A 22,565-nucleotide genomic window follows, 5' to 3' on the forward strand; every position below is an offset into this window, starting at 1 on the left:
TACCCACCAGGAGAGCGAAAATCCCTTATCTCTTGCTATTCCATCGATGCTGCGCAATACGAGAAATTCGAAAAATCTCGTACGCGGATGCTAGAGCTTGCGAGCTGCATCGCGAAGAGCTTTCTTCGCTTGGACTTTGCAGTGCAATCACGTGTCATACTCCGTGAGCAATCCGGTTTATTCTTACGTTCATGTACCTACGCGCACGAGGGGGAAATATTCCATTTCGAAGAAAAGCTCGCGTCTGGATACTGCCGAGCTTTCACCACTTTTCTTTCTCTCTCACTCTCTCTTCGATCTATAGACGCGCAGCGAAAGAATGCGTCCGCGCGCTGCCGAGTCGAAATTAGCCAGGAGGAAAAAATAGACCCGCACAGCGACGCGTCGGCGGATGACTCGCAACGTCCTTCGCGCATGAGTCACTAACCTATGTTACCAGCCGAGCTTTAAGTTTATCCCACTTGCACTAATGCTATTCCAAACACACAGACGCGCGCCGCATAGACAGTCCAGACTTCCGCCTACGCGTACAGCTCGTGGCCCAACCTTGAACTAACGTTTCACGCAACGGCAAGCTTGCGCGCGGGCAATTTGTCACGCGACGGCTTCCTCTTTACCCCGACGCCGCGCGCGCGGTTCTCGATTTTTCACCTTCGACGCACGCTGGGTTTATTCGTTATATACACCCGAGGAATTATGACGTCCCGGCAATTTGTTACAGCCGCATGTACAACCGCGAGAGCAAAACGAATCGCGAAACAGTTATTCAAAAATGCACCTGCTGAAAAAGCGCAAGATTAAAGCGCCGCGCGGCTTCTGATTTTCGCGAGCCCCGAATTCTTCCTCCCCATGAAGTTGCTCTCGCCTGGAGGTGCAGCGGCGGCGCACTTACTAAAATGAAATTAGCCTCGAGTCTTGGCATATAGACTTTTTGCGCGCGAGATCGCGGATAATTGGCCGCGCGCGAACGCGGGGGCTAATCGTGTCTTTATCGTCCGAGTTTCGTTGCAAGCCGCGACCATTAATCACGAGTCAAGTCGGCTTATAATTCATGGGACACGACAACGGCTTTTGTTCGCCGGTGCCCTTCTCGGGAGGATAATTCTCGGCGCCGCGCTGAGAGAAAATCCTGCCGGAGCAGCTGCAGCCCGGAACTTTGGGACTACATCGTCTCGCGACTGTCTTCTCTATGACTCTCTCTCTCTCTCCCCCGTGTATTTCTCTTTCGGCGCCCGGCTCTTGGAAATTCCTCGGAAGAAACTATGCGAGAGCTGAGGGCTGTAAGTAGGAAATCAAAGTCGCCGGCTTTTGTGCCCCAACGGAGAGTTGAGGGGGGAGAAAAAGCTGATGCGTATAGTTATATATATGAGAGGGGGATGCCTGCGGGAAGATGGAGCGTTCTGGGTCATGGAGACTCTCGAAGTATAGCATTTATTTTCATGTGGCGCCGGTTTTATAGGGGGAAATTAGCCGGGCTGAAGTGCGATTTATGAATGCGCAAATAAAAATGCGATGTATAACGCTGGTGTGCATTATACGATTCCGATATAGCGTGCGTGCTTTGAATAAAAAGACGATTCGGCTAGAGACAGGAAACGCCGCAGACGCAGTTTAGATTAGGAGGAAATTTTAGAACTGATACAGTAGAGGCGTAACGACTCGTCGTCGTCGTGTCCCGATGTCTCGACTTCCGACGTTGAAATTTAAATATTTACACATAGGTAAGAGGCTTCTTTGTTTACAGACGAGATATATATATATATATTGCATCGCGTGATTAAATAGCTCTCCTTGGCGTGTCGTTGCGCTTGAGCTCGATACACAAATCTATAATTAAAACGACACTCTAAAATATTCCACACTGGAAAAACGCGACTCGATCGAGTAAAGCTCGCAGATTATCTAAGCCCTCATCCTGTCGAGGCTTTTCACTGCTCTCTTCACTGCAGCGATTCTTATATTTTCGCACAATGCGACACAAGCGCGCGCGCGGGCACACTAGGATATATAATCTGGCTGTTACACTGGCCGTTATAACTCGCACGAATAGCTGCAGCAGCAGCGGACCCTATGAATCATCACTCTTTATCCGTTTATCGCCGCGCAGCGAAACCCGGCGACAAAGACTCCGCTCTGGAAAAGCGATTTTTGTTTGACGACATGTAGCGCGAGCGAGAAAACGAGCGGCAGCGCGACATACATCGCCCAGTCGTGAAAAGCTGCTGTGTAGAATACAATTGCTCCTGCGAGAAATCGAAAAAAAAGAAGAATTTCGAGCGAACGAACTCGTATTCCTAAGCCGTCGCTCACTGTAGCAAAAAATAAAGTCGGCCTGTATGCGCGCCTTATCTGCTTGACGAGTTTCCCCCTCTCTTCTCTTCGCTCTTTCTCCGTCTACGCACACAGACATATATATATATATATATATATATATATATATATATATATATATATATATATATATATATGTCTGTGTGCGTATATACGTATATACAGCGCGTGACGAATGCAACTGTTTGAAGTGGCAACGTCCGAGGTCTACGAACTTCGCAGAGGCCCGCGAGTTGCATTAGATTCAAGGCCAAATTAGAGGCGTGCGCAGCCTGGCAAGCGCCTACGTGACCGCGTCCGATATGCCTTCAGCTGTACTCCCTCTACCTCTCTCTCTCTCTCTCTCTCTCTCTCTCTCTCTCTCTCTCTCTCTCTTCGGATTTCTTTTCGCGAATAGACAGCGTCGATGAATAAAAAAAAATTATACGCCTCAGTTTTTTTTCCTTCGAACGAGTTTAATGTTTTTTTTCCTTCTATTCGTCATTTAGCTCGCGCTCGAGCGCTATCTCACTATCTCTAAAGTCTGGCCAATATTTATGCTTCTATATTGCTCTTCGCGATAAAAAACGCGAACGCGAGAGAGGCTTTATAACGTCCCTAACTTTCTCGAAAGCGCACGAATGGAGAGGAGAATTAATTTTTTTTTATTTCTCATGTGTGCATCGTGCGTAGTGTAATAACAATAATCGAGTCCCGCTGCACTGCGCGAGTTTAATATAAGAGTTATCGATGTGTGTACTTCCAGCGCGAGAGTTGATCAAGAATGAGTTTCGTTTTATAAAGTCGCGTTGCCGCTGCGCTCTTTGACCTACTTCGCCCGGGATCGCGAGAGCCGAGCGCGCACTTTGCCGCATTTTTCGTCCCTCGGTTTCTCGAAACTGGTTATTTTTTATCGACAAATATAAAACAAACCAATCGCGTATATACATGCGCGAACTGTACATACGGTTGAACGATATTTTTAATTCGTCCGAACTCAGGCGTAGAGAGCATCGAAAAATAATTGATACCCCCGGCAAACTTGGGATTTTTGCGCAAAACGAGGTGTCCACGTGTGTTGTATTGAAAAATAAAACAATAAAAATTAACAAGCAACATAGTTGGCACAAACGATGCGAAATGTACAAAATAAAAAAAAAAGTTTCAGTTACGCACACTCCGGACCTCATCTCTAAGCATCACACGCGCGTTCGTAGCCGCAGGACACATTCGGGGATCTAAGATCCATGCGCAGGATACTCGCCGAAAGCGGCCATACGCATTGGAATAGAAATATACCGGGCGATGATGCTGCCGCTGACACGACAGGCCTAAGGCTACCAGGACGTATAATGTGTATACTTAAACCTGAATTATGCCAGAGGTGAAAGGCACGTACGAGCGCAGGATATCGTCTCTCTTCTCGGTGGGCGAGTCGTTTGGTTAACTCTCTCAGGGGTGGGCGGTCCCCGGCTCCTTTTTATAGAAACCCAAAGAGACGAGATTACTGCTGCTTTATATTTCTTCGGATTTTTCAAAAATTCCGCACGAGCTGTTTCTACGAATTTTTGAATTTTTTTTGCATACATTTTTTCCTCGTATTATTCACGCTCGCGAATAACGCCTCGTTTATATATATATATATATATATATATATATATATATATATATATATCGGCTATTGTAACTTCGCAAACGCGTTTCATCTCCAGAGCGATAATTTGCATTTATATAATTACGGCATGTTCTCGTACAATTTTATCGGCGCAAATGAGATATTGACACATCCAAGAGCGTTTGCTCGTACTCGGCTAACAGTGTACATCCGCTCGTTATAAAAGTTTGCAAAGTTATCCTCCGCACATTCGAAATGAATCATTGATCGTTTGAAATACACGGCAATAAGGATAAAAAAAGAAAGCGAAGAGCGAGAGGGGGGGAGATTATACTCGCGCGCGACTTCTGGTGTGTAGTGTAGAAAGGTGCGATTATGCGATGATCTAACGGACCGAGAGCGAGTGAGAGAAAGAGCAACGCCCCGCGAAATCGGGGTCACTAGCCTTTGTTGAAAAAAAAAGGAAAGAAAGAGAAGAAGACGAGGAACGATCCTTTTCGTTTTAGGAGGGAAAGAGGGGCTTTGTCCGCTTGAATACTAATAGTCGCATAAGCGAGTCTCTCGTTATAATTTAACCGGGTGTTTGCGGCAGCCGCTCCGAATAATGAACTCGGTGCGCTGTTTATAGTAGTGGTAGTATAGTGCACAATTATATATATATATATATATATATATATATATATATATATATATATATACACACACACACGCTCAGATATAAACATTGGGAGCGAATCTGGCAGCGGCGTTGAATGATTTGCATGAAAAGCTGGCGGCAGTACAAAGGCCCGATTATTTTGTTTCGCGTTTAGGCCGGTAGCAGTGTTAACGCCCTCATCGCAAACTTTCTTAACACAATCGGATGAGAATTCATAGAGCAGTGACGATTAATGCCGCGAATATGCAAATCATTCGCCGAACTTATTATTACAGTGGGTATGATAACGTTCGCGTGCATACGAGCACAGATATCACGAAGGACGCGAGGAGCATCGAACTTTCGATTGCAACGAACTTGCCGGCGCTGCGCTAATCTATTCTAATGTATTCGTAGGATAGATCGCCGCCGGCGGCCGGTAGTACACGCGTATACTTAGGTACGCACACACACACACACACAGGTAAACGGAACGGAAAAGGAGAGCCTCTAGCGTCTAGCCGGTGTCTAGACTCTCTCTGCGCTTACGCAACTCCAGAACACAGCGCTGTCTAACCTTCGTCTAATCGCGATGTACGATTGCGGTCGGGGATTTCCTTTGCCGAGATTTACGCGCGCCGGGCCCAAAACAGAGGAGATTCACGCCTGCAATTCCCGAGATAACGCGGTTCTTCTCGGACCTTTGCTCGGCTGTATAATTTCCATTCTTATCCTTGACTCTTCTCTTTGATAGTTTTTTTATATTTAATTTATAAAGAATGTACGAAGTAAAGGCGAATGAATTGGAAAACCCAAAGATTAATTCCGGCGGCCACAGCTCGCGATGTGTGTTTACCTGCACACAGAGAGACAGAAGTATAGCAGTGCAGAGAAGGCAATTAGAGCGGGTGGTCGGAGAGTTTGCTACGGTTTGTATGGAAGCCGGTAACGAACGACCAATTGGAGGCTCTTTCAAAACGGTGCCAGGCCGGGCTCGCGAAATTTCGATTCTCTAGTTCGCGGTCGCGGTTAACGACTCGGTGGTGACCCAGCGTTTTACCGCTGCTGCTGCTCTCCTCTCTCTCTCTCTCTCTCTCTCTCTCTCTCTCTCTCTCTCTCTCTCTCTCTCTCTCTCTAGGCTTAACCGTGTGTCTATGGTTTTTGCTGATGCTCGAAGAAAATGAGGCCGAAGCTACCGGGCAGTCGATGCAGCGAATTTCATATTTCGCGGCGTTACGCAAGCGATTAGTCGAGGCATCTATTCATAGAGACGTATTACAAACGGTCCACTTATAAACCCATTCGTCGCGTGCGTCTGTATACCTGTATAGATAATTACCCACGGAATATCGGGGTATCCAGTTCGGCGCCGTGCGTCGAATAAATCAGAAGACCAAACACAGTTTCGCACGTGCTCTCTCTCTCTCTCTCTCTCTCTCTCTCTCTCTCTCTCTCTCTAAGGTGGTCAGCTATTTGAGGCGCGTCTATATACCGAGAAAGCACCGTTCGAATCTAACAAGTTGCCTACCTATACAGCCCAGACAGTCAATGACCTCCGCGTCTATATAAAACATCCTCGCAACTTTGCGTAACTGCGTGTGCGAGGGACTAATGCATCCTTATCGAAATTCAGCAGTCGTCGAGAAAAAGTGTCTCGCGCGCATTACAACCCCGACAAGAGGACGACACTCGCGGTTGTTAATTTTTAACTGCGCGTTTCTGGCCTCTCGGTACCTACGGAAGAGCAAAGAGCACGACATCGCGGGCTGCTCGTCCATTTACGAGCGCATGCAAATGCGCGGACGATCGTTACTCGCTCTCTTGCTCTATCTTTCTACGGAGCGTACTTTCGCGGCCTGCGGGGGAAATTTATCTTTACTGCTGCCTAACCGCGTTGACAATTTTTACGCGGCCTCGTGAAAAATAATACCGAGAGAGAGAGAGAGAGAGAGAGAGAGAGAGAGAGAGAGAGAGAGAGAAGCGTGTACGTAGGTATGCTCCTCTCGGAGCTGCGCGTAATGACGCGGAAAAGAGCAATTATTTAGATTATTCGAGTTGACGGGAGAGGAGCGTTGCGTAAAAGAGCTACGTGCTCGCGAATATCGTATAAGAAGCGTCAGAGGCTTCTTGAAATACGCGTAAGCTTATTGCGCGCAGCGACAGAAGCTCTCGTTCGTCAGGTATCAGCTGCTGTTGCTCCGATATAAATCTGCAGTTTGCATGCTGTATCTCTCTCTCCCTCTCCTGGGGATGATTCGCGAAGAGAATGATTTCGTTCGGCGAAACAAACGGGTTAATCTGGCCGCACGTTTCCCGGACCCAGGCGTCCTCTTGCGTTTTACACATCACAGCTCGCTCAATTTTATTTAGCGATTTTTCCGCCGTTAATTTTATTCGGAGTTGCTTCTGCAGCTGCGAGTCATTCCGTCCACTTTATATATCGTAGCGAGAGCGGCGCAATTAAAAAACGAGGAAATAAATTGAATCAATCTATCTCTCCCCCACCCCCTCGACATCTCCCACGGGTGTCTTGGCTTTTATGCATGTCAGCGTCGCCTGGGGCATTGCGTCGCCTACTCTCACTCTCTCTCTCTCTCTCTCTCTCTAGTTCCAGCAGAGAGAGAGAGATAGCTGCGGGACAAAGAGGAAAATTCTGCGAGAGAGAGAGAGAGAGAGAGAGAGAGAGAGAGAGAGAGAGAGAGAGAGCGAGTTTTGTGACCTAAGTAGGTGCAGTCCGGAAATGCCACCTCGACTCGGGAATTCAGGTCAGGGTAACCCGCGAAGAGGGCTCGTTTTCTACGAGCTAATCTCCACGACGACGAGTGTATGTGTGTGTAAAAAGCTCAGCTTGGATTTTTATCTTTCCTTCTTGTTCTCCGTTGACAAGAGTTCGACGCGCGAAATTAAATTTCAATGCGAGAGATCGTGTGCGATTCGTCGGTCTGTCGTGCGTGAAAAATTATTGATGCTCTCTCGGCGACACGTATAACGCGAGATTGCTGCGCGCCCGCGCAAGCGTGCTCTAAGTAAAGCCCGTCAAGCTAAAATCCCGTCAGAGGCTCTGGAAATAATATATTATCGTTTCTCGAAGCTCTTTCCCCTTTAATCGCGCGTGCGACAACAATTCCCGAGCCGAAAACTGTGTCACGTTCTTGATTCCCGCGAGGAGGAAAGGAAACGCGCTTCTGTGTATGCCGAATATTCCTTCGATATATGTATACAATTTATCATTTCCAGATTAAAATATTTGAATTCGACGGCATTTCGTATCTGATTTTTTCTTCCTTTTTACAAAATTGACCGTGAAAAGTAGCGCGGGTGCGTCAGGGTACAAAGAATAAAGATAATGCTGAGTACTGATTGTGACTAGATTATATTAAACTATGTACAAGATGACTAGGTCTGTTTGCACCGGTGGCTAGGCCGTGACTGATTTACGAAAGTAACTAAGCTTCTAAGCACCCCTCGCGTGGTGCTGCGCTAGGCGGCGCGCCGGGCCGCGTGTGGTGGTAGGAGGGGACCGCCACATACACACATGGAGAGTGGAAAATTCAGTTTTCTCGGAAAGTAGCACTTCGATCCTTGACAAAATCTTGCACATAAGGGAAGGCCTCTTGGAACGCGCGCGCGCGCGAGCGGTCTCACTGTCAATTTACCTAAGATGCAATTTTCCACCACTCATCCATCTCGCACTTTATGCTTGTTCCTTTAGTTTGCGCTATATAATAGAGAGAGGGAGATGTCTTCTTTCCAAGCGACTTTACTTTTTAAAAAACGCGCTTCTTATCATTACTCATCTCTCGCCCGGGCCGTAAAGGTCGCGCTCACCTATATTACGTAATGGGAAGCGAAAATAGCGTTATATACATCGCGATCAGAAGGGTTAAACGCTGTTTGCGCGTATAATATGTATGTGGGTCACGATTATGTGTACAATACTCCGCCGCAGGTTTACCCGATGCGCTAGCTGCTGATTAAAATTCCGATGTAAAGCGAGCAGGGTGAAGCGCTATCGATCCAACCGACTTTTTTCCTCTCGCGGAGCGAGAGCTGTGAAAGAACGCGAAAAGGATCGTGAGAGACGCTTCTTGTTTGTAGTCTCTCGCTCTCCGCCACCGCACCCTATAAAGCTCTCGGAACGTTTTCCCTACCGATGCATAATGCGAAGTGTGAACGACGCGCGGGTCGATCGATCCTATCGACTCGTGTGTGTGTATATGGTAAAAGCAACGCATCCTGGCATCTATACCGTCTGCTTTTTCGCTCTACATATCCCTCTCTGTGTCACAGCGGGATAATGTGTGCGCGTGTGCACGATGACGAGCGCTTGTTGTGTATAACCGAGTTCGACGCTTCTTTTTGTGTGCTCAGCGCGCGAGTATTGGATTAGGATTGCGCGTTATTTGAACAGCGGATGGATTTATGGCTTGTTCTCCGCACGCCTGCTGAATTAAGAGGGAAGCCCTTAACGCAACAATAGCCACTCGGCTTGAATAGGGACAGTAGAGCGCCGTGAATCGGACAGCTCGGCAAAGTTTGGATGAATTAGCTCCGGAGTTGGATGGAGTGTATCAGATCTTTCTCCTGACTCTGTACAAGTTTGCTCATTAGAACGGTATATCGCAGTCGTCGAAAGTATATAAACACGACGCTTGTTTCGTCGTGGAAAATAAGATTTTATACCTGGGAAAAAATAAATAAATAATCAAGTCCGTAAACTTTGGTGTTTCAGTTGGTGAATGGAATAGACGGCCCGCGCTACATCTGCGAGACTGAGGTGATGGAGGAAGTGGCATTGGCGGCCGGAGGGAGCACCGGCTATACCTCCCCTGGGTGTCACACGAGCAAAAACGCCAACGGGAATATTATCACTCTGACGCTCAAGAATAACCACCTCATCGTCGAGACGGAGGAGCGAGCGGTGAGTCTTCTTCCTTGCTTCCTCTCTCTCTCTCTCTCTCTCTCTCTCTCTCTCTCTCTCTCTCTCTCTCTCTTCGCAAAAACTTTAGCAGTAGCAGCTGCTGCCAATTTTTCCCGCTTCAGAGTCGATGTTTATATGCAAGATTAATAAGCTGAACTTTCATATACACTGTACTGGCGGAAAGTTCCCCCCTCTGATATCTTCCGTTATTTGTTTCCGAGTACATATTTATACTTGCACAGGCCGGCGATGATTAATCGCGCATTATTACTCCCCGGAGATGTAATCGTGATGTATCGACTTCTGACTTTGAAGTTTATTCTTTCGCGGAAAAATCGAGCCTATAGCTCAAAAGTGCTGGAAAAGCTTTTTCCAGCTTATGTAAAACCTGTCTTAGTAATTAAGAGCGACTTCGAGCTTACAGCTTGGTGGAGATTCGAGAATAAAGGAAAAAAGAAGCTCCGTATCGAGATAAAGCGAAAGAAAACTCAACGCGATAATCCGGCGGGCGACGACTTCCAATCGGACCTCGCGGATGCAATCTCGGAGACATCGGTCGGAAGCTTCAGGAGCGCAGATCAGGGAATCCGTTATTACCGCAAAACGCAGTGCACGACTTGCCCCAGCGTTGAACACACTATCGATCTCCCTCCTCGAATTTTCGACCTACAAAAAGTCACCCTCGCGCACAAATTACAAGCTATATATACACGCACACAAAACTTTTTAAATGAGAATTAGCAACTACACCCACGCTATGGAGAAAAGACGCGATGACAAGCTCGCGCAATTATATTCACGCGACGGGGACCACGCCGAGGTTAGCAGGCAATTTCGCATCCCGGCTCTCGGCCTACTTACGCCAAGGTTGTGTATACCTATATAGCACTTGCGCTCGTCGGGAGCTCATCTCTCGCGAAACTCCGATGTATATATATATATATATATATATATATATATATATATATATATATCCCTACTCTCTTTCGCGCACACATACAAGGCACGTCGCGGGGGAACGATCGAAGAGGGAAAGGGCGTAGATGCTGCTCTCCTCCCGCCCGTCTAGGCACTTTCGCTCGCTACCCCAGTAGCAGCAGCTTCGTCGGAGGGAAAGCAGCTGGATTCCAAAGAGGATTTTGAGAAACCAGCCTGTGTGCTCCCGCGGGCTGCTGCTATGCTGCTTTAAGCTGTTTCCGCTCGACACCGCGCGCAGCACCTGACTCTCGAAATTGTGGGGGGAGAGAGAGAGAGAGAGCCTCGGTGCAGATTTTACAGGGGATACGAAGATTTTACGGGATCTCTGGGTTCGCCTTTCGAGTGTCGGATTTTTCGCAGCGCGTTGGCTCGTCATCGATGTGGTAGTGCGATTAACAGGATGTTATTACGAGCTGTGCATTTTTCATCAACGTTCCATTACATCACGGAGTGATCTCGTAAAGCATCCGGAAGCGCTTCTCGTGATAAAATTACGAGGTATACACTTTTTCGCATTATCGTCGAGCAGCATCTCTCTCTCTCTCTCTCTCTGTCTCTCTCGTCGTGAAAAGCTCGTTCCTCCGCGCGGTATTAAAGGCAAATTTGTCGACTTTCAAAAAAGAAAAGGCCAAGCTAACTTTCGCCGGCGCGTCGTAACTCAAATTTGACCTACTAATGGCTCGCGCGCGCGCGCACGAAAGCCCGAAATTAGCGAGAGGAGGCGCGCGGATATATCTATATGCTGCAATAACAACCCCGAAAATAAGCACAAGGTCAGTTCCCAGCGCCGCGTATACATATGCTGCAGCAGCAGCGAGAAAGAGAGGAGATGCAAACCCATTGACTCGACCTGGAGCGTGCGAGTATACGATTACGTCGCTCGGCTCTCTCTCTCTCTCTCTCTCTCTCTCTCTCCCGTGCTATTTTTATTAGTCGCAAACGTCGCTCACTCGAGTGCTCGCGTAGGTGGCCGATCGTAAAACGACGCCGCGTGTGTGCGCGGGAGAGAGTAAATAAGAGCCCGAGAAAAGACGCGCGAACGTATTTTCTCCGGATTCTTGTACATACATACGTGTATACGGAGAAAGGGATGTGCACACAGTCGAGGCGAGTGCCAGAACTCACTGACTGTTCTCTCTCTTCCCTACTACCTACACGGAAGTCGTCGTCCGTTTTACTTTGAGAGAAATTGCCTCTGCCTCGACTGTTTTGTCAAGCCCGCTTGCGCTGCGGGGGATGAGGTGCGCCGGTCCGAAATTACACGCTCTCGGCTTTTTGGAAAAAGTCCGTACGTAGATCCTCCATCTCTCTCTCTCTCACTCTCTCCTAAGCCACGGGCGAAGATGCGGTCTCTTCGAGCTTGAAAGCCGAGCGTCGCGTGACACAAAGACGTTGTCACACGAGCCCTAGAGAGAGAGAGAGAGAGAGAGAGAGAGAGAGAGAGAGAGAGAGAGAGAGAGAGAGAGAGAAAGAGAGAGAGGGATGGAGAGTCTATAATAACTCAATGGCGAAAGCTCGAGGTGCCGGTAAATGCAGCCCCTCGTGGCGAAGCTTCAGCCGCGCATCTCTCAACCGTTAAAGCAAGCACCACTCAAGGCCCAGACAATTCAATATTATTATATGCCGGCGTCCCACGGCTCTCTGTGATGGATAGCGATATGAGGCGCGGCTATAATACCGCTGCTGTCGCCGCTACTGCTGCTGCTGCTGGCACTAATGGTATATATATATATATATATATATATATATATATATATATATATATATATATATATATATATACGCGCAGCCGGAAAATCACGCGCGAGCTGGATGAGAGCGGCCCTTCGAGAGGGAACAATTATTTCGGTAGTCGGAGAGTTCGTATAAACGCGAAATATTCTCTGTGTGTGTGCTATAGCTGACGCGCGGGGGCTATTATCCCAGCGAGCTTTGATTAAATAAAAAAATCGAGCGTGGCGCGTGCGGGCAAATCGATTTACGAGCGCACTGCTCTTTGTCGACTCCCTGCCTAAGTTTATAGTTTTTGCGACCCAGTTTTTTTCTCTCGCAACACCTTTGTTCTGTTTTGCTTGACAAAAAAGCGCGCGTAAATTCCTTACGTTCCGATGTGCGCGCCGTATATACGCTCGTCGTAAAAGTGGCTTTATTGTTAATTCGAGGGAGGGAGGGAGATGTGTATCGGTATTATGCTCATAGAGAAGGAAGGAAATTCGCCTCCACGACATTGGCCCGCTGCCATGTTTCCCGAAAGAGCTCTCGGTCTCTCGTCTGCTCTTATGTATGGATTTTCCCGACATTATTCGGGAACTCGTGCGCCTACTACTACAGCGCGTTAATTATTCAAGCAGCCGTACCATAAACAAATCGTTGAGACAAGATTTCATATCTATGCATCAGAGGGTAATAGCCCGCCACGCCTCTGATGGTGTTTCACATCGATCGATCGAGTAGAGACGATTTCGCAGCAGCTGCAAGGAAGGGAGAATTCATTTGGCGCTTCCCTCTCTCCCTCTTGCTCTTTTCCTCGCGTTCGCAGCACGGATGTATCGAGTGTACTGCGCTGCAGGCTTGTCGTCGGGAGAAATTTTCAGCGGCGCGCGGCAAATCGAATGTGACAAAGTATCAGCTTTTCTTATCGGCACCTGTCTGATACAAGAGGGTGAGAGAAGGAGAGAGAAGAGAAAACGAGGCCAGAAAGAAAGAAAGAAAGCATTTCGCGCTCATCATTTTTACGATCCCACGGGAGAGAAAAAGAATTTCCTCGGAGATGACGTCGCCCCCCTCTAATAATACCGTTTCCGAGACGTTATGACAAATTTGATGGAGGAACGGCAGGCATCGTACTGTGCTATTCTTTCCGTTGAATAATTCCCCCTCTCGGCCGGACGCGATCTTAATATCGCTCGCGAGCGTGCGGGCACACGTTATAGATATATTCGAACTTGATTTTCCCGCGAAAACGGAAACGACGAATATAAATTCCGTCGTATGCGCGCAAGCTCCCTCGTCGGGCTAAAAAGGAATAAAGCCGGAGAATATGGAAATGGCTCTTGCGCGCGCGGCGACGTTATTATTCCATGTCGTTACGCCGGGCAATCTCTCGAAAAAGCATTTCAAAGTCTTATCATTCCTATCTCTTTCTCTTTCTTCCGCGCTGCAGAGGATATCTGTATTATAAACAAAATAATCGAACTCGTTAAGAGACAGAGGTGAATATTCATCAGGCCTTATTATCCGAGGAAAGAAAAGGAGAGAAACTGGGAGCAAAGTAGAGTATCGATTTCCAGGCTTTATTTGACGGAAAAAGTTAACCGGTAGATTGGATGCCCCCAAGGAATCTTACATATTCAGTGCTGCTGCTGCTGCTGCTGCCGCTGCTGCTGCTTTTCTGCCGTGTCTAAGGCTTGTATATAACGAGGCCGCCGCGCAGTAGCGCGACAACAAGAGGATAATTCAATTCACGAGTATACTGCGCGAGCCTCGAGTGCTTCCCTTGTTTTATTCCGCCGACTGAGAGTCGAAGAAAAGCGCTCTATTCACAGACTGTCTTAATTAGGCCCGCGCGAGGGTTATCTGCTTTCCCTCCCCCCTTCTTATTAGCTGCTGCTAGCGTTAATAACGCGGCGACGGGCGAAATCGCGAGATTGATTAGAAAGCAATTAAACACCTCTCCAGAACAGTCGACGCCTGCCAAAGTCTTTCTTCCTTCTCCTCCGCCTCGTTTTTTTGTCGTAGAATATATAGAGAGAAGTCGTTTGATCGGCCAATTCTTCCGCGTCCGTTGCCTCGGATAATCAGGCAGAAGCGCAGCGTGTAATTGAAAGCGCCGGATCGATGGCCCGGTTATGAAGTCGAGCGCGAAAAAAAAGAGAAGGAAAGAAATTACGCGAGCGCGAGGAAACTCAGTCTGGTCTGTGTCTTCTTGAATGGATTAATTGAAGAACCTCCGCGCCTCACACTTTCCCTCGGACGCTTCGATTAATCGACTCCGATTAGCCGTAACGAAGAAGCGATGTTTAAACGTTCGAATTTCATCCGCAGGTGACGATGGAGGACACGAGGAACCGAAAGTACCAGGACACCGGCTGCTCCGTCATCGTCGAGGCGCCTCCGGGGTACCAGAATGAACCGAGCAGCGCCAACCCAGGCTCGTCGGACGACATGGCCTGCCGGGTCACTGATCAGCAAGCTCTGGTCCACCGCGAGGAGATCCCTGAAGATCATTCTTCCGGTGAGCGAGCACACTTTGTTCATTTTCCCTCTTTTTGCTGCTCTGGGCAGGTCTATCCCGAGAGTTTCGCTGCGTTAGAACCTCTGACCCAGTTTCGCGGCCGACGCGCGCGGAAAGGATCATAACTGACCTACGCGATGTATTTATAGCGAGAATTGCAGCGGTGCGTCGTTGTTTACACGCTTACATGTCTCGCCCCCGTGCTTGCGCAGCGCGAGTAGCCGCGTATGTTTTTGCTCGATAGCGGAAAAAAACGCGCGGATCTTCCGCTGTTTTTCGAATGCATATACAGCGACGTGTATGTTTTTTTGTCGGCGTCGACTGCGTCAATATGCGAAGATGCGAGTCAATAGTTCTGTAAATTTAAAGCTGTGTGGACCGATGGAAGTAACAAAATACAGTGGCACGTCGTAGTTAAAAACGGATTTTTTTAAATAACTTTTATAAAGTAATAGAACACGTATCAGGAATATTATTCAAAAGTGGAGCTACGAATTTCAGAGGAAATTGATTGAATTAATAATTTTCCTTGTAGAGATAGTATAATATTTGAACTGAGAAAGTTATTTGACGTGTCGGTTACAAAATTTAATTAGCATCTCGAAATTCGATAAAATTTCATATAGTTTCGATCCTATAGCTAATTTTACCGGCGCATACGTATTATGTATACGTGAGAGCGCACCACGCCGTGAAAATCTAGAGCGACGATATTGCATGCCAGGAAAATTCAAATTTTTAAAATAGACCCATTTGCCAGTCTTATCAGCGATGGTCTCTCCATCTCCTCTGTCTATAAACTTCCTCTCTCTTGCGCTTTTCTTTTTACGATCGATCGAAATAAGGAATATAAACCTACATACCGCGCAATAAAACTCCATGATAAGAAAAAAACCACGATTTCCAGCATTCGACAATGCCAAGCTGTTCGGCAGCACGAACACAGGCCTGTCGCAGTCGGACCTATCGATCTGCAGCCAAGGCTCGGTCAACCCCAGCTATCGATACGGTAATCAGCTGGAATACGAAGCGGGCCACTTTGGCTACCCGATGTACGGCGCAGGCGAGGCTGTACTGGACTCGTCTCAGCGGAAGCTTGAGGCCTCCTCCAAGTGGGTCGAGTTCGACAAATCGCCCGACACCGAGAAAACCCTGCTGGAAGACTCCAAGACGCCGAGTCTCGAAAAGGACTCGAGCGAGAACGTAAGTGCCAGCGATGAATGCAAAATTCCGCCCGCTCGTGAGTCATTACGAAAGTTCAACAATAAACAAGACGCGAGAGTAGTCTCTCGCGCGTGAAATTCGGCGAGATTAACTTCGGGCCAAGTTCGCGCGGGGCTCGAGGGCTCTGATGAAATTCATACAGTTCTCTTGATTCTCAAAGCAAACTCTATCTCTCGCGTGCGCAAGCTCTCTCTCTCTCTCTCTCTCTCAAAGTCAATTCTAGCTCTCTGGTATTGTATGATCTCTGCGCGCAGGTCTCGGAGAGACGTAACAACAACAAGCTCGCCTCCTCGGGCTCGTCACAGACGGATCTGAGCAGCAGCACGACCGTTCTCTCGATCATTAACGGAGCAGCTACCGAGATGACGAACGAGATTAACTCGATGTCGACGACGAAGCCTGTCATCATGGGAGCCATACTCAAAGACGAGGCTAGCCTTCAGGAGGATACGTTTCAAGAGCAGCAGCGCAAGCTCGGCAACGGCACGCTTACGCCCGAGCATCGACGGCTCGACGAGGACAAGAATACGCGGGTATATAATGAATTCTAGACTATATCGGTGATACGTCGTGTGGTCCGTGGTATAGGTCGATTTGATAAAAAAATGATTTTACTTTCAGTCGGAGTCAAACAACGTGGACGCGGTGACGAGGCCGGAGGGCAGCGCTTTCGTGCCGACTCACAAGAGGACCGGCAGCATACCTCCGCGACTCATCGAGGAGAGCATCGAGATTGAGCGCAAGAAGACTCTGGACATATACAGCCAGATAAAGACGAGCACCAAGAACATATTGCCGGGCCTCAGCCCGAAGTTCGAGCTGCTGCAGAACGAAGTCAGTCCCGTCGACGACAAGGAAAGTTAATCCGTCCTCAAAGGAAGCTCGATTTTCCAATTGTAGAAACGTTGTGTATTATTTATTGACCTTACCTTCTTTTCGATGAAATAAACTTTATCGTTTTGGTGGCCCTCCTTATATGAACGTTGACAAAAAAGACTATCAACCGACGTCAACACCTCGTTCTTCTTCGTGTCACGTCGTATTTACACTTTATGTTACTCCGTTGTCCAGTTATTGTAGAAACGTGCAACAGACTTCGTTGAGGTACAGGATTATTGCAAAATTACGTCAATACTATAACGAATGAATACATGCGTGCCAAGTTACCTATAGGGAATAAAAAAACATACGATAAGACTTTTCTCATACTTTCATTTTTAAACTTTATCGTTCGTTTGTCGTTATGCGCATTTTAAAAGCTCGATGAAGAGAATAACAAAAAACAGCAAACGCAAGACTACGAGAAGAATCTTAAAAATTCGCGAACGCCAAAGGCACGAAGCCTCGAACGCCGCGTGAATTGGTCAAATCGAGGAAAAGCGTATCTGCGGCGTCTCTCATCGCGACTGCTGGCTTGTGAAAATCAGATTGCGGTCGAAGTCGACAATGTACTCTAATGACACTCGGCGTCTTCCCCTAATTCACTCTGTTCCCGACGTTATTCTCTCCCCCTCGGCTCTGCAGCGACATTCTATCGTTTTGCTCTTGCTCTCGCTCTCGTCCTTACGGTCTCGTTAAAATTTAACAATCCCCGCACACCTCGTCATCAATGTTAAACTTCATTCGTTCGATAAATAAATAAATAACGAACGAATCAACGGACGCGAGGCGTCGCTTTGTTCCTGCCGGCTTTTCATTATCCTCCGCTCCTCCGCTCGCTCGATCTCTATCTCCGCGCAGGAGCGAAATTTCTTTCGCCGTAGACACTGAGCGCGCGGGCGAGTGCGAGGAACAATTGTCGACTAATGAACTCGAGTTCTGCAGGCTATACACACACACACACACATATACAGCCTCCTCTAGTGTAACGTAGTTTTAGCTCCAGCCAAGACAAGAGACTGTGCCGGAGCTGGAAAGTGGTCTATTCCTGAGTTGCTCTTTGCGATAAAATAAACCGAAAGCCGTATAAAAAGCAGTGCCACAATTGTCTCTCTTAATTTGCCAAGAATAAAAGTCAGCTGATTTTCCGCGGAACAATCCACCCGAACCGCGATAATGCTCAAAGTTTTTCAATCCCTGCTCTCTGCCCCTCTAATCTCGAGTTTTACCATATACCTATTATATAACGCACACGTTTTGGATATCGGGAAAGTTGGCGAGCGGGGCGAGAGACTGAATGGATCTTTTGGAGTCGCGATCCGTACTTAGTTATGAAACAGGGATGAGTTGACCGACCACGAGAATTAGACGAAGAGCCGTGCGAGGGGCGTCGGTCCGAGCCGCGCGCGTGTGTGTGTGCGCGCGCGCTGTCGAGTGCAACGGGTGCGCACTGCTGCTCTCCGTATTTCGGTAGCGACGGAAAGTTATAATGGAAGTGGTGCTCGGAAAGTGAGCGAATGACTCTCTTGCTCTCTCTCTCTCTCTCTGTGTGTGTGGATGCATGTCTATGTGCAGCGCGCGCGAGATAACCCGAGGAAATGGACGCTGGTCGTTTCAATACACACGGAAAGTATAGGCTAGAGCCGTAACTCAAATTCCAGAAGGACCGGGAGTTGGTCGAACTTAGTTCGGGAGGGAGCAGAGGATGTACGTGTATGTATGTGGGAGAGTTGCAGCATAGAGATACGCGCGTGCTGTTGGCGCTTCGCTTCAAATCCTAATTTGTGCGGGTAATTAGTCGCCGGGCCACGAGCGCGAGCCTAAGCGATGATCGCTGTCTAATTGTTGATGTGGAGGAAAATTTCGTATTAATGGATTCGCTTAGCCCTCGGTTTGACACAACTACTACGGAGCTTCGGACGTGGCTCTGGCGTTGACGAATAGTTTTTTGATGAAGGATATAACATTCCGTTTGTTGAGATCGAGAGTTTTCGCCCTCTGTGTTGAGCCGTGAATTTGCATGGAAATTCGTAAACATCACAATAATTGTAAAACTTGTGTAAATATATGCAAATATTTGCTTGTGTCGTTTTCTTATAATATGAGAATGCTTTCGTCTATATCGTACACCTTCTTTTCTATATCGATATATATATATATATATATATATATATATTGTTCTCGACTAAAGGCGAACAAAATGAAAAAAAAATTGTGTGTAAAGAGAAAAATCAAAATCGCGAGCTCACAATTTGTAAGTCGTATGTAAGGCTGTTTATACACATTTTCAGGCCAGTTCTACGGAGTTTTTTTAAATCATAATAAGTCGTAGCAACAGAACGTAGATGGGAAAAAAAGAGAAAAAATTTTGTAACGACTTTTAGTGAATTATTATGCTGTATATGTAACACCAGGTGCACCAATCTTACTAAATCAGTTTTTTTCGTAAAAATCCTTTGAAAATAACGGTATGCTTTTATAATTGATCGACTCATATACGGTATTAGTTATTTCATGTTTGATAATATATTCAATTGAATAAACTGTCGTTGATACAAATGCGTGACACGTATTCCGAATGAAACATTCATCAACTTGTTTCATCAATTTCACATCAGCACGTCCTGTACCTTTCGACTTTTGATTTTGTAAAATGAATTTCGTTCGGTCGTGTCCTGTATTATTATGCACTGTACGAATGGATTTGTACATCGATTCATCAGACATTCATACTGAATAAATCCAAAACGTTAAACCTGGAACTCTTATAATATAAAATTATGAGAGTTCTTCGGATTGAAATAGCACAGAATAGCTCATTTCTTCGCTAGCTATTGTTTGAACACAGAATGGTTTGGATAACTAAAGGAACGTCATATTTGTAAGAAGATTTTATGATATAAGCGATGCGTTATTGATTCTTCAAATTTTATATGCTTCTGTTAAATGTTACGATTATACTATGGTTATTATGGTTGTTGTTGTTCTAATGTTAAGTAAGATTGGCGTCTTTATTCTATAATTATATACTTTCGACCTTCGACAATTCATGTGATTATACTGGTTATCACACGACTAACGAAGTTACTTATGAATCGAGAAGACAGCTCTCAATGAATTGATTAAAAACTGATAAGCTGCTAAGGATTTTATTGGAAAATTTGTTAGACTATCATAACGGTATGATATACCTATACATGACTATCATTTTGTACATACATCGTGTTATCACTCAAGACATCCGTAAACATAATGAGGCAACGAATATTTGCAAAATTTTGTTCAACAATTCCCAAGATTCAATTTTTTTCTCGTTGCGTGTTCGATGTCTTTCTTTCAAAAATCAATTCTAGTTATTCAAGTGTGATTGCCGCTCTACTAGATTTTATAACGCAAAACCTACTTCATGTACTCCATTAAACTTATTATCTTAACCTGGCTATCTCGAATTTTAGAATGTGCGATTAGAATTCAGAAAAAAACGAATATTAGCCCGTAAGTTCTTTCAGCCGATCGAGGGATTTGTAATGAGTTTTCTTTTCCTATATGACACTGTAATCTCAATATGTCGATATGATAATTTATCTACCTCTAGTGAATAGCCTTCTTACCTTTACATGTTCAATATTGAGTTAGATTCGCCGAGTATGTGAAATCAAGTGAAAAATAATACAGAGTTATTTTAAATTATCCAAGATCGGTGGCGCGGTCATGTATCCTAATTAATTGTTCTCTCTCTCTCTCTCTCTCTCTCTCTCTCTCTCTCTCTCTCTCTCTCTCTCTCTCTCTCTCTCTCTATCGCACTTCTCTATACTACTCTTTATCTCTATAAGGCGTTCGAAAAAAGGTTCCGAAAGAGCAAACTCAAGTCATGTAGGAAGTATAGTCTTCTGAGACCGAAAAAGCATTGCTAACCACGTGGAAGATATAGTATTAAACAATTATTACTATTATAATTACTTCGAAAATTGTATTAGAGAAACACTGAATTAAAGAAAAAGCGAACGTAAGGTAAAAGTTTGTGAAGTGTGTAGTATGATTCATAGGTTAAACGAACGTCTTTCCTACACTTAATTTTTATTTATATCAAGCCCGCAAAAAAAGCCTGTATATAAACGAGGAAAGAGAAATTCGAAAGAATCTTTTCTAACATCGCAAATCGCAATAAGGAAAAAAATTAAGCTTGTCTGTTATATTGAAATAACTTGTTTCGATGTTACGCTACTTGATCGAGTTATCTTAACCGAATGCGAATAAATAAAAATTAAGAACAGGAAATCTCCTATTTTTTAATGTTTTTAATTTTTTTAAATATAAATCTAACTGGACCCGACCATCGAATACAAATTTTATAAGGATTAAATATGTATTAAAACATAGATTTAGATTAAACTGAGTAACTCTTGTAACAGGGTTAAAAAAACAAACAACAGGTATAGAATCATCAAAATATGTAATATTACGCGTACTAAGCTTTGGATCGTGTGATACTCACTTTGATTTTAGATCAAAAGAACAATTGATTGACTGTCCTTTTAGTTTTTGCGCAATGCAAATAGCTGTAAAAGTTGAAAGTAACTTGGCTAAATTGTTACTCAATATTCTAATGATTGAAAAGGAAAATTAGGATCGGCGTAAGTATACTACTTGATTTCGATTCGTAACTTGCTGTAAAGAATCATGTTGTATATGTCAATTTATTTTACAAAAATAAACTTTCAATCGTGAACACGAAGTTTACTCATTTGCAAACCACGTTTTTTTATATCGTCACAAGCACGACGGATAACAATTTACCGGCATCGATTGAACGTATCGAAAGCAAAGTCGAATCCATATCATTCCGCAGAAAGCTCCCCGCAAGCTTACCAGATAAAAGCACGAGAAAAAACATCCTGCGTACTCAACACCAGTCACTTACCGACGAGTGATAAGAGCTGATAGAGGGTCAAAAGCTCGTTTACCCCTCAAAGGTCATTCATCCTTCGTCGCAAGCTCCACCTTTCGGGTGGAGCGCGAAGCTCGACGCGGCAGGGGGTTGAAAAAGAGCGGCAAGCTCGGATGCTGCACGCGCGTGTTAACAGATTGCGGTGCCTGGCGGACGGGCGTAAAAGCTCGAGCCAGTGCGCCCGTTGAATTATGCATGCGTGTTTTTAATTCGGTAATCAATAGTAAAAACCAGCCTTGTCGCCCTCCGCGGCTCTCCAGGCGGTGTGGCAACGCCGACCGCCGCGAATACACGCAGCTCATTGGCGGCTCATTTTAATAGGGAGGGGCTACAGATTTTTTAGCACGCACACACTTGTCCGCCGAAAGCTTTATAATTTATCTACATTATACACAGAGCAAGCGCGCGGGGCGCGCAGCTCGTTTCTCGCTGATTCGACGTACTAATTTACCACGTTCGTTATATTATTCTTTGATGATGAATCGATCGTTGCAAAATGGCTCCTAGGCACTTTTATTCGTTTTTTTTTCTGGCTGCTCGTCCGCGGGCTTTCCATTTATCAATAGTCTCGATAATTCAATCTGACAATTTTATCGAATTTATCGTTATTGTATAATAATGTGTGCCGAAAATTCGCGTAATGTTACGCGAGCTCTTAGACCATACCTGCTCGCTCGCGCGCACGTTCACATACTTATGCAGTCGTAAAATATCCATATCTGCCTTGGGCCGCAGCGTAAAGAATTGATACGCGAGTAAAATAACTTATTAACAGCGCCTCTTCTCTCGAATAGTTGTGGACCGAATCGAATTACTTCA

General features: G+C 45.8%; 1 protein-coding gene across 1 annotated transcript in view; it reads left to right on the forward strand.

The window, feature by feature from the left end:
* The window catches only part of LOC100680338, a 98,539-nt gene extending 77,012 nt beyond the window's left edge, over positions 1 to 21,527 (forward strand). Inside the window, exons 6-10 of the mRNA XM_008206942.3 lie at positions 9,295 to 9,483; positions 14,506 to 14,695; positions 15,603 to 15,898; positions 16,174 to 16,452; positions 16,541 to 21,527. Coding sequence (XP_008205164.1) covers positions 9,295 to 9,483; positions 14,506 to 14,695; positions 15,603 to 15,898; positions 16,174 to 16,452; positions 16,541 to 16,783 — 1,197 coding nt within the window. The 3' untranslated portion in view covers positions 16,784 to 21,527. The remainder of the gene's footprint in view (positions 1 to 9,294; positions 9,484 to 14,505; positions 14,696 to 15,602; positions 15,899 to 16,173; positions 16,453 to 16,540) is intronic.
* Positions 21,528 to 22,565: the final 1,038 nt, after the last annotated feature.

The sequence above is a fragment of the Nasonia vitripennis genome, chromosome 3, assembly GCF_009193385.2.
Source record: "Nasonia vitripennis strain AsymCx chromosome 3, Nvit_psr_1.1, whole genome shotgun sequence".
Taxonomy (NCBI): domain Eukaryota; kingdom Metazoa; phylum Arthropoda; class Insecta; order Hymenoptera; family Pteromalidae; genus Nasonia; species Nasonia vitripennis.